Source organism: Netta rufina (assembly GCF_964035555.1).
Source record: "Netta rufina genome assembly, chromosome: 1".
In the NCBI taxonomy this organism is placed as follows: Eukaryota; Metazoa; Chordata; class Aves; order Anseriformes; family Anatidae; genus Netta; species Netta rufina.
In genome coordinates, this window is record NC_140123.1 from 142,956,477 (window position 1) to 142,969,460 (window position 12,984).

Below are 12,984 nucleotides of genomic sequence, written 5' to 3' on the forward strand. Positions count from 1 at the left end.
GGGCAATAACACAATTTTGCTTAAAATGTAACTTCTGAGTCCAAGTTGGTGAATCATTTACAATTCAAGGCAAGTGTTATACAGACATGACCTCCACTAGGTAAGAGAAAAGATGCCATTTCTAGTATCTGCTGGGGTTCAGGGAAAAAAAAACAGATGAATCTCCACAGTCTTAGCTCCATTCATTCAGTATCCCCTTTTACATCTCCATCTCTTATTTCTCCATTAAGTTTACTCCAGTGTGGTCTTTGTTAAAGGTGGATTTAGAGGTCAACGTGTAACCCATGGGATAACTGTAGACTTATACTCTCAGTAGCATCAGTATGGTTTACTTAACCTTCAAGGAAGAAAACCCAAGGTAGGGAAACAGAATATGAATGCAGCTGAGAGTAGTATAGCAAAATCAATCAAATAGAAAGGGATTCCTAGAAAACTGTAACAAATAAAATAAGGAGAAATCTTGGAGAGGGTGGTGAAATTCTCAAAGGTTATTGCTATAGCAGCTATAAAATTCCCTCAGGTCTCAAATTTTACATGTTAGTCTACTAACACACTATTATGATTAGCTGTAACTTCCTTATCCGATATAAAATTAATGAAATTATTTCACCAATTCTTTTCAGTGATCACATCTGGTTTCGTCCTAGAAAAATATCTATCTCTACACAGGAATGGTACCATATTCATACCCCATCTGTTCCTTCACCTTTGTAAAAACAGCTGGGAAAGTAATAACATCAGCCTGGTTGGCAAGGCACAGGAGTTCTGCTCTCTACCTCACCCTAGAAACTTAATTTATTTATCGTAGGGCAAGGCAAGAAGCCTTAAGTTTGTTTTCTGTTGCCTTGCTCCCCTGAACAGAGCATTCAAGATTCCCCAAGGGGGAAGTATTAATGATTCTACCACTAGCAGAAAAATACAGCAGCATCAGTGTTTTACAGCATGGGAAAGAAGCCTCCAAGGACTTGGATGTGCTTCTCAGAGAAGCACAGAAACATAAAAAGGGGAAAAAAAATACGTTTTGGTTATGAAATCAGTGTTCAAAATTAGAGATAAATAAACTTAGATTTTCAGGTCCCAAGGAAGTACTGGCTAAAATAGTAAGGGAAGAAGCATTTTCTACATCTGCTACATACACAATCACAGAGGAAGTGGGAGGAAGCTGTATTAGTAAGAGTACAAGGGAAAGACTGCTCATAAATGGAGATGGTAGGAGCATTAACTCAGTTAGAATGCCTTGAACATTAACCAGCTTCAGGTCATTTGGGTAACTCTTAATAACGTGCTTTAACTTTTGGTTAGCCCTGAAGCGGTTGGGCAGTTGGACTCAATGATCTCCGATGGTCTCTTCTAACTGAACTATTCTATTCTAATAACAAGGTTGGCTGAAGACAATGAAGTGTTGGTGAGTGGGAAAGAATGTTACAGAAACAGAAGTGCACATTAAGGTTTTTCTTTTGTTAAAAACCTGAATGCTTCTTCAACCATTTGCACGTAAGGTTTGAAATGGAAAGAGCTAACTATGGTTTAAAATACTGAAATGCACTGGCAACAATTCATAAGATAATCGCCAGCCTAATTTGACATACCTACACTTCTGGTTAGTGAGCCAAGTAGCAACTTCATGACATCTCAAGTTGTTACTATACAACGTAGCTCAACACTTTATGAAACAGTGCTTGCAGAGCACAATTCAGAAAAAAAAATACTGTTTATTTTTCCAGATACTCTCATCTCTTCAAAATTTTTCAGAACCCTGTTTTCACAAATCTAGCATTTGGAAGAAAGAGACTATCAGACTATCCAGGCACTATGTAAGGAACAGAGGACTTAAAAAAAAAAAAAAAAAAAAAAAAGAAAAAAAAGCACTGTCAGGTTCATCCTTGCTTTCACAGATCAGGCTAATGATAAGAAGCAAAGCTAAGCAATCACAACTACTTTATGAAACATAAAACCTCCCTGACTTGTTTTACCTATTATGGATAAAATAAAAACCTATTTAAAGCAAGACTCTCAAACTTCTATTTGGAAAAAGATAAACAAAAAAACCACACACTTCATGGTGCTTCACTCTTCATGGTAGGAGTAAGAAAAACGAACAGTGACATTTGATAGCTCAGACACGATATAGAATTGGACATTTGTTTCAGCATGGACAGAAGAAAACACCTCTTGGGACAAATAAAACAAGACGAAATTTTCCTTCTGATCTTATAACCAAAGACACACTTGTCTAAATAAATACTTTGCTGTAAAAAAAGGGATTCTGTTCAAAAAGGCTGTTTTCTACAATACTTGAATATTCACACAAACGTTGCATTTCTTACCGGTACCCTGCTAAGAGGGGGCTTCGAAGGAGAGGTGCCTGGTTTCACTGCTGCTGTTGCAATGCTGCTTGGTGCCGAAATATAGCTGACTGGGGTGATCACTTGCCCAGGGGTGGCAACTGGTGTCAGCACTGGCAAGCCAGTTGGTCCAAGAGGCAAACTGCTTGGAGGTATACAAGTGCTAACGGACGTCAGGGGTTTAGTTGGTGCCACAGCGGTGGTTGGTATCCCAGGAATAACAGTAGTTTCCATTATCAGCGATGTCTCCAGAGATACTGATGGATGTGCTGTTCCCACGTTACTGTGTTCACTGAAGAGAGACCGTAGCTTTTCTTCCAGGGTCTTGATATCGTCAATACCAGGTGCTTTAGACTGAGCATCAGCATCAGCCTCCATACAGTGAACGTGAGGTTGGTTGGGTAACGGAGCCGGCTGAGGCTGGCTGTGTATCAATGTTTGCTGTACTGCAGGCAAGTTAGTGACTGGCTGTGGTAAGACACCAGGTAAGGGAACCTGGGGCAACATAGGTGTTGCACCTGGAATTTGGGGCAGGACAGGTGTTGATGTAATTGCTGATGGGATGAGTAAGGGATGTATAACGGGCTGAGTGACAGAACCACATACGCTTGTTGCTACAGAGGATGATAAAGGTGCAGAGACTGGGAGAGGTAAGCCAGCTGCACTGCAAAGCTGTGATTTATCTACAGGCTGCCCACTCTCAGGTAGTGATTGTGGAGCACTGACAACTGTTGTTTCTGCCAGACTGGAGACAGAGCCACTAGTACTAAGCTGAGGAAGCTGCAAAGCCACATTCTGAGCCAGAGACAGGGCAACAGATGTCTGTGGTGCTGCTACACTACTCACAATTTGAGGAGCAGACTGAGATGTCACAGCTGGTGCAACGACACCAAGACCAGTGACACCAGCAACCTGGGTAGCTGGCAGTGCCAAAGAAGCCGGTGTGCTGATGCTGGGGGCAATGTCTGCAGTTACTGGCTGAGCAGGCTGGGACGTGACAGTTAAGGAGAAAGAAGCAGGGGCGCTTGCACTGGAAGCCACACCACTGGACTGCTGTCCAGACTGCGAGGCTGGAGGAGGGGAAACAGAACTTGGCACACTTGCACTTGGTGCAACTCCAGCAGCTGCACTTTCTGAAGGCAAAGTAACAGAACCTGGAAGAGAAACACCTGTGCTAGAGGGAACAGATATTGAAGGAGCAGCTGCAGATGTGGGAGGTGCACCACTGCCTGCCATGGTAGAAAGCGCGGGTGGAAACGGTGGTATTGTTTGGTTGAACACTGGAGGAGCTGTACTAGGTCCTTCTGTCATCTGAGCATGCCCCATCTCAGAGAAAGCTTGCTGCAAGCTCAGTGATGATGCAGAGTGGGAGAGATTCATTCCAGGACCATGTAGCGGAGATGCAGCAACTGAAGGAATAGAAAAATATCAACACTGTAATGAATTTTGCTAAGTGAACTATCTCCTACTGCTAGACTAAGACCAAGCTTATCTCTCTGCATAGCTTAGAAAATATACATATAAATCCAGGAACAAATTAAAACCACTGAATTAAGGTTTCAGAGTCTTGCAGACAGCCCATCAACATTTTTTCCTGCAGGAATCCTGCATATCATCATCCAGATTATAACCACCTCCTTACCAGCCCAGTCATTTCCCTACTTCCAAGTACTTTAAGTGCATAGGAGCTTGTCTGTTTAGTCAACTAAATTCAGTTTTGAAGAACAAGTCTTAGCCTTCAGATTTTAAGAGTTTAGATAACTTACCCATATCCGGAGTTTCTTTTGCTCCAGGAATAGCAGAGGTGAAAAATCCCTGTTCTTTTAACCGACTCTCAGGGACAGGGCTGACAATAAACCGTCTTCCTGCAGAATGGACAACCTGGGTAAAGGAGCTAGGAGGAACCCCTAAACAGAAAGAAGTTGGATATTCAGTGATACAGAGTTGCAACAAAATACATCACCTGCAATATGGAATGTGAACTCCATCATACAAAATAAAAACCTGGCTGCACCCATCCGCTGAAACAGAAAAGGTAACTGTCGAAAAAAATCACAAAAGACTTACCTATTCTTTGTGGCATGGAAGATGTAGGATCTGGCTGTTTGAACTCTAATTTCTGTAAAGTAAGATAAAATTTAAAGTTCTATTCTGAAACAGAAACCCACAAGATAGTTCTTAAAATGCTAGCTTACTGAAATGTGGGCATTTAAGGTATGCAGTGCCATGGACCCAAGCACCAGTACTAGACCAGTAGAATTTTACCTAGACAAATGTCATCTAAGCGCTTTTATAACTTCGTGGTTTAGTGACTGTCAATGTAACAAATTGATCTAAGCATCTTTTTTTTATAACAGGAAGTCCAGCCTATTTCCTTAAACAATCCATAGGTAAATAAATGGATGTTTCAAAGTAGTTCTAGGTGGAAATAAGGCAGAGATTCAGGAAATGTCACCCCTTATGATTCCCAACAACCAGCTTCAATACTTGTGCTTTCCAATTGACCCATCCAATCTCTTAGTAGCTAACTGACCACAGAGGGCCTGAATCCAAGCTCTCAGTGTTCATGGAGCAGCAGAAGGCTAGGGATTTTAGTGTCCTACTTTACAACAACCTCAAACCCAAGAATCCTCAGCATTTAATACTGTCTGCCTAGCAGACATTTGGTTAATTTCCTGTTTGGAAATTCAGCACCTTCAGAAGCATTAGAACATGTCAAAAAACAATGGTTTAAGTTATTTATCTTTCTAAATGAATTTTAGGCTTTCATCCTGATCTGAAGCTCTGGTTATCTTTTCATTTCATTTTTAAGCTTTGATATTTCCCATGAAAGGATGTTTCAGTTCTAACTAGCTCTGCTCACAAAACAATACCACCCAAAACTGAAAAGGTGAATAGCTAAAGCAATCCATCTTTTACATACCTGCGACCCTGGAAAGAAGCCATCATCTTTTGTCCGCATACTCTCCAAACCCTGATCACCTTCTGGCTCCACACTTACATCCTCACTCAGCATTTCATCTGCTTTCTCAATGATCTCTCGCACCTGTTCTACAAATGAGTCTCTCTCAGTTGCTAAAATAAACTCATTCTGCACCTGTAAAGACAGCAAAAGAGCAATATTTTTTATTTATCACAATTTATTTCAGAACTATGTATTGAACATTGAGTGACCATAATTTAACTTTCAGTGTTACTGTTTGTCCTCCCTTCACCATTCTTATGCACAAATTAAAGTTGATGACATCCTGAAGGGAAACAATTGTTTCTCATCATCTCCAGCACTGAAATACTTGCCCTTGTTTTCTCTTTACTGTGGAACAATATTCGATCTCATTTTCTACCTGTCACCTCAATCTTTCCTTAACACAGTGAAATTGAAAATTAGCAACCCCGTTTTACTGGCACATTTAAAGAAAGATATATTAAAAAAAATAAAATTCTATATTGCAAGATGGATTCTGTGCTACTCTATTTCCATTGTGTACTGAACTAGCTCTTGAAAGTCTGACTGCAGTACATAAACACAATTATTACGTTCCCTATTTGGTGAGAGGAAGCACATTCAGCCTATCTAATTCCAACACACTGTACTGCTTTATAAAAATACACACTGCTGCTTATGTTGGGGTAAATGAGATTAAATAAGTACACTGTGCATTTAGACAAAAATTCTTAGTTTGTTAGTCTGAACCAAGAAAAAAATCTGTCTCCTGAAATACTACACAGTAACATCCTCCCAGAGTCGGTTACTCTACGAAACCTAAGTAAAGATGTCAGTCAGAGTATCTCTGTGGGGAAAGAAAGTGCCTTAGAGGTAAAGCATGAGGCACTGTTCTCAACAGGTTTTTGGGATGCTGGTTCAGAAACCCAAGAAACAGGCATGATGTACTTATATCAGCCTTTGCAATGCAGAATACTTACTAATTAAAAAAAAAAAAACTTCAGTACTTTACTTAAAGTAGTGCCAGATACCTAGGAGGTATGTGGAATAGACCTTGTAAGTCTGACTGAAATTAATATTGAAAAGTCTTATAACCAAAAGTTTCCTCAATATTCAACAAGAAAGTGGCGAGCACAAAATTCTAGATTAGGTCATGTACTTTTGATGATGTGACTGTGCTTTGGAAACAGTTCACTTACTTTGTTTGCACTCGTCAACCATCTGCTCTTTAATCAAACATACCGTTTTATTCCTCCATAGGATCAGTTGAGACATGATACAATGTAAGATCTGTATCGCCTGCATATTTCTTGACACTTAATATCATGTAACTGACTTGTTTACACTGTCAATACAGGTACATAGGCAAGAACCAACTTCCTTTCCTGGAAAGGCTTTCTCTCCTGAGTCTCTAATTTGGTTCCTTCTGAAAAGGTAGGAACCCAGCACAGACCACCTATTATTATTCTGCCACCTTTCTGTGCCAAACAGTGAATACCACACAAGTGTCCAAGAAGCTGGGGAAAAGATACTGCTTTTTGTGTTACATCCCGCTTCAAACCACTTCTTCACTCCATTTCAGTAACGCTAAAGTGATCTCAGTCTCATTCAGATTGTGCCAGCATGGGAATATAAATCTAAATTAAAATAATTGTGGGAGGCTCTATTCTACACTACATGGTACTTGCATTTAAACATGTCCTATATAAATATGTGTGTGTGTGTTTAAATGGTAAGTTCTTTTCTATGTTTGACCAGTATCTGCTGAATGAGAGGCTTATTTGTTTATTTTCAGAGACATTGGCTAGCTTAGTCAAAAGCAGCAGTCATTACTAACTTTCAGAAATGAGAAAAAAAGTGATTTTCATTCCTTAAAAGGGCAGAATCTTGATGTTTCAGTTAAGAACAACAAAAACTCAAACCTTAAGCAGAAGTTTTAAAGATTTAGCAATGTTGTGGCCTTGGAAAAGCAAATGATTTATTTAACTTTGTGGTGTTTTCAAAAAGTTGTCTGCAGGTTTTCCAAAAATTAGACCGTGAAGAAATGAAAGCAGATAGACTCAGTAAAGCCTGAAATTTTAGGATTAAAAAAACCTGACTCAAATGCTCACATGAATTAAGAATGCAATATTAACTGTCAATTTCATATTCCACTCATATTCCAGTCTCTAGCTGTACTTACAAATCAATAAAGTGAGCACAGGAAAAAGAGGAAGCAGGCTATGCTACATGGAAAGAAGCAAGTGAGAAAATAAGACTGCTTATATTATTACTGTGATTAAGACTGGATTCAATCTTTTATTTCTGAAACGTATCTTACCATAATCGAAGCAATTTCCTCAGGGTTGTCACCATCCAAATCAAATTTGAAAGTAACCATTTTCCGATTATGTGTCTCTAGCTGGCATTCCACTACCCGATCACCTTTATTTGAAACCTAAAGTAAATAAATTATGAAAAGCATGAGAATATAAGGCTTGAGTTTTAAAGCCCATGGAGGCAAACCAAAAGTAGTGCTTTAAGATGAACACATTCTCTTTTTCTAGACTAATAAACGGTGCAATTTACTGCACTATTTTTCTGAGGATCTGCCAATTATTCAAACATCCAAGGTTACCTTGTCCACGTTTCTCTAGAACTCCTGATGCTCCCTTGTTCCTTACTAGCTTACAGGTCACTGGCCTAACTTTACTAGTAAGATTAAAGCAAATATTCAGGAATAGTCTGTGGAATCACTAGTGGCTAAGCAAGCTGATTTTGCCATCTGTAATGCTCCCAAAAGCTCCTAGTTATGACTTTTGGAATACTGACTCCAGAAGCAGAAGAAATATAGTGGATAGCTTGTGTGCTTAGAGGTGTCTGGGGGGAACAGCAACATACCAAACAAGCACACAGAAGACACATACTCCTCAGAAGAAAAGCAACTTTTGAAGTTCAAAAACAGGCATCAACATTACCAAACTGTCACTTAAGTTAAGAACAAAAACCACAACACTCACATTTAGAATTCTCAGTTTTGGCCTAGCAGTCTTCTCATGGCGAGAGCGACTGCGGACAGACCTCCGCATGTGACGCTTGGTAGTCCTCCCTTCGTGCCTCCCACTAGAAGCTGGAACATTCTCATTGCCATCACTCAGTCCTGAAGCAACATCAGAATGTGCACTAAAAAAGGCAACTCTGTATTAGTACCCGTGCACTCCATAGCTGCACCAACAATACGGTTTACCCTGCCAGATGATATTCTCCTCAGGATAGCAGTGGCTGCCTGTTAATCACAGAGCAGGGGAGAAGAATCCTGTCAACCAATAAAGCTGCTTGAATAGTAATTATAAGAGTAATTAATTATGTATTTCTTGTAAGCTGAGCTGTACATCTTCCAAATATGTTTTCAAGCTGCTTGAATTTTAAATTCTGTTTAAGTGCCAAAAGGACAGAAAAGCATCCCTTATAGTCAATACAAATGATTAGAAGTCACTATGCATGAACCTATTTACTCCCTTCATAGTCTGCTGTAAAGCAAACCTTTCTTCAACTCTCATAAACCTATTTTTCCTCTACGAAGTTTATTTCCTCCTGTCCTCAGAGAACACCCCAAATGAAAAAGAAACATTCCCTGATGAAAGAGAGGTATCTAAAGATTTTTCTTCCTTGGATAATCTGCCACATAAAGTTGAAATTCAATATGGTGAAAAGAAATCCATGCTTACCTATCCATAGAGGAAGCCAAAGGAGTGGACTGGGCAGGCTGTGTTGATGGCAGCGACTCTGAAGGAGCAGTCTGTGAGACTCCTTGAGTGCCCTATGGATAGAAACCTGCATCAAGAACTCCAAAGAATCCCCATCCTTTTGAAGTCACCCCTTAGTTTTCAATTTTTCCTCCCAAATCAGTTATAAAGCTAAAAGCACTGCCTTTTTAGAACTTCAAACAGCTGGCATCTAGAAAGCTCTAATTTACAAAAAGATTGGAGAGCAAACTGCAGTGAAGCAAATTGTCATCCTGGGGAGGAGTGGGGGAAGGGCAGAAAATCAGCCATCCTTTCTGCTGCTACGTGTCACTACAGTTTGCCATGCAGCCATAGTCTTACTAACAGAATGTGCAAAAGGCAAGCCAATGCAGAACTCAAAGACGATTCAAATTCTCCCTAGCAACATCAACGCTGCAGGGAACGGGCATAACGAGAGGATCTCAAAGGCTATCAGTTGCAGTTTCTCATTGATATGGCAAAATATTCTACAGTACTAGCAAGAAGTGAAGTGTTAACAGGTTTTTGCCTGTAGGAGGCACACTCACTTCCCAACAGAACAGCCAGTGGCAACAAGGTCCCCACATTGGCATGACATTCTGCTGTAAGAAAAAGGTTATTTGAAACATTAATTTCCATCTGAAGACAAGCATGGAAGGGATTAGTTCCCCACACACGTACATTGTACCGTAATTTAAACACCCTAAATGTATTGTTACATTATATTCAACATAATTACCTCCACAACTGCCTGCTGTGAAGAGGCTGACGAGGCCTGTTGCGCTAAACTCACTGTAGGCTGGGGCACTTGAACCTGTCCTCCTAGGTTGCCCATAGGAACTAAAACATTTTGCTCCACATACGGCTGCACAACAGGGGCAAGATAGCCTGGCTGAGCCACTACATCTGTGGGTAAGGGAGGGGACAGTACAGCAGAAGGAACGCTAACAGAAGCCACAGCAGAGGAAGGTGCAACACTTGAGTCTCCTGGGTACTGAGGCGGCAGCCGAGATGGAAAGCCCTGCAACAGAAATGAAGGAGTCAAGTTAGAGAGTATCAAAGCTAATTAGGAAAAAATAAACAAACAAAATAAAAAAGTGTCAGTTTCAGGGGCATTTTCTAACTTTCCTTTCTGTATTTATTCAAGTTCTTCCAAAGACCATCCTTCCAGAGAAGCAGAGCAGCTGCTCAAGTAGCCAAAGCTCAGCTTACAGGTCATCATGCTACAACGAGCAAATTCCCACCCAAAATTTCAAGTCTCAGTTGAAACAATCTTCATCTCCCAACTCTCTCCAGTTGCCTATGTGACTTAATATTTTAAAGACCTGAGACTTGAAATTAGTTTGAAGAATTTTCAGGCTGAACTGCTCAGACTACGTTATGCAACTGCTGCTGATTCTCGAGACTATCAGTACCTCAATGCAACTTTGTTCTAAAAGAACAATCACACGCCAAGTCATAATTTTTGTCACTATTCATATTGCCATTTTTACAATGATTGCACAAAGTAGATTGAAACAGTCCTTGCTGACCAGTCTAGCACTTCATGATTAGCATCAGGTACTTACTTTATATTCAAGATCCATGTTGCCTTATTTCTAGAAAATCAGTGTAAACCCCTCCCCACCTCCCTTCCCCTTCCCAGACTTGGTATGAAATACTGACATTGCTGAATATGCTGCCACAGATTCTCTTTCCAAAACAAGACTCCCATATTTAAATCACAATGTTTTGGGTCTCTTTTTTTATTCAACTTGGCAGATCTCTTGGATATCCTCCTTGACACAGTTGTTGTCCAAAGTCCTGCACTATGTTTGTCATTTTAGACAAATTCCACTGCCAAATGTAAAAAATAAAAATAAAACTCAAAACACTAGGGTGTTGGAGGACACTTTTTCCTCTTTAAAAACGTCCTTGACCACAAAACAGAATTCATCTTTGTGGCTCAGTGGCTCTCTTCTGAGAAGTGAGTTGGCCAAGGCACACAGTTCTGAGCTGGCTCCTTAGAGCAGGTGAATGTGGAGGGCAGGGGTGGGGAAGAGCTCTGCTGGCTTGCAACAATACCTGGTAAAGAGCATCTCCAGCAGGAAGTGAAGCTTCAGCAGCTTGTCCAATGCTGACTGGCAATCCCACGGACTGGACAGCCGGCTGTAGGAGCTGCGGGAGAACCTGGCTGGGCAACTGAGCCACAGGCTGCATCAGTGTGGGAAGCTGGCTAGGGACAACAGTTGATCCTACAGGGATAGCAGTAGCCGCAGCAGATGTTGCCAGCGTGAGCAGTGGCTGATTCATGCCACCTGGCATTGAAATGGGCAGCGACTGGAAACCCGGCTGAGCCACTGACACGTGAGGAGCTGCTATGGGCAACTGAGAGACCGAGAACTGGGGAACCATGGAAGTTGGCAAGGGCTGTCCCATGGGTAGAAAGTGAGAGCCAATAGGGACTGATGGGGCAACTGATGGTTGAGGGAGAGAAGGTGCTGCAACAGGTAATTGAGGCTCGCCTTGGATGATCGACACTGGTTGGGAAACAGGAAGCTGGGGAGGTAAAGAAAATAGAGATAGATTTTTTTGTTTTTTAAGCAGGGTTGCAGAAAGCAGAATTTTTATGCATTAGTCAAAGAAAGGATTATTCAAGTTACAGCACTCTGTTAAAGTGGGTGGGGAGCACAGTTGGCAGAGTGGCTGGGAAGTTGTCTGGAGTCCCAAAAGGTCCTCACTTCACAACACTTCCCCTGAAGAACTCCACAAGCTCTTGAAACAGACACCCACAGAGGGTGAAAGAGCAACATTAGAATACCCTGAAGCACTGACTTGTGCATAAACAGAATCCAATTCCCCTCAACTCTGTCCCCAGAGCCAAGCCTGTCCTCTTACAGGAAAGAAGCACAAATCTTTCAACAAATCTCTTAGCTTTGGGTATGGGGACTAAAGCAATGGAGAATGAAAAGCCACTGTGCCAGCATTCAGAGAATGGCAGGGGATATGTCAATTAAAGCCAGCAAATGATGCAACTTGAGAGACAGTTTAGATGAACAAGCAACAAAACAATAATTATAAAAACAAAATCAAGGCTCACATGTTCAAGATAGAGATATGAGCCAAAATGAAGTAATACTCAGTAACAGAAGCTTCTTGATCAGGGAGTAAAGGAGAAGAGCTGAGTAAGAGAGATGACAAGAGTGGAGAAGGCAGTCCTTATGGTTCACTACCTAAATATGTGAACATGTGTTTTACACACACAATGGTGCAGAAGATGTACATTCTATGGGAAGCAGAGAAATGACAAGTTCCTGAAAATGCATTCATAGTACTCCATTCATCAAAATGCCTCATGATATTTTTGACAGTTTAAAGATCTTTGAGCATGGAAGCGCTATCCCTCCCTCAAATAAATTATTCATGACTGCCATGTGTGAAAGAAAGTTTCCAATACATATTTTCCAGCCAACCCGACAGTTGTAGTATACCAAGAACACTACTATCTGGATGAATGTTTTGGAACTATTCAGAGAAGACAATAAAAGTGAAAGTAGCAGCATATTTAATTTGCCAGCTGTGAAGACAGATCTTCTGCTGGAAAGAAAAATACTGCTTACCTGTGTCCCAGCTGCTGCCTGAGGCATTGGCATAACCTGTGAAGTTTGAGTTTGAGAGACAGTTTGTGGGGGAGTGGCACCAGTAGAAACTGATGGCTGCGGCGCTAGGTATTGTCCAGGTTGCTGAGAAGAGGCTGGCTGCTGTGCATTCTGTAGCAGGGAAGAGAGGCAGAAGCTATTCTTAACGCCCCAAAAAGGAAGATTTAACATTATATCTATTTAAATTTCAACTTTTATTCCCTGCTAAGCGACCTTAATGGTTCTTCTGAACATACTGAGTGAATTAAACTTTAACATTCCTTAGTATTACTAATAAAATTCCATTATCAGCACCAAATCTTGCAACAGGATTT

At 40.9% G+C, this 12,984-nt stretch overlaps 1 protein-coding gene across 9 annotated transcripts in view; it reads right to left on the reverse strand.

Annotated features, from left to right (window-relative positions):
* The window catches only part of LOC311214108 (serine/threonine-protein kinase WNK1-like), a 105,098-nt gene that overhangs the window by 20,230 nt on the left and 71,884 nt on the right, over window positions 1-12,984 (reverse strand). For 8 of the 9 annotated variants that reach the window (XM_084294545.1, XM_084294547.1, XM_084294546.1 and 5 more), the window contains 10 exons: window positions 12,632-12,781; window positions 11,097-11,570; window positions 9,772-10,053; window positions 8,997-9,088; window positions 8,289-8,451; window positions 7,610-7,726; window positions 5,269-5,442; window positions 4,413-4,464; window positions 4,112-4,252; window positions 2,328-3,754 (listed from right to left, as the gene is read on the reverse strand). In XM_084294545.1, the coding sequence (XP_084150671.1) occupies window positions 2,328-3,754; window positions 4,112-4,252; window positions 4,413-4,464; window positions 5,269-5,442; window positions 7,610-7,726; window positions 8,289-8,451; window positions 8,997-9,088; window positions 9,772-10,053; window positions 11,097-11,570; window positions 12,632-12,781 (3,072 nt within the window). The remainder of the gene's footprint in view (window positions 1-2,327; window positions 3,755-4,111; window positions 4,253-4,412; window positions 4,465-5,268; window positions 5,443-7,609; window positions 7,727-8,288; window positions 8,452-8,996; window positions 9,089-9,771; window positions 10,054-11,096; window positions 11,571-12,631; window positions 12,782-12,984) is intronic. The other variant, XM_084294548.1, reaches the window with a different exon arrangement.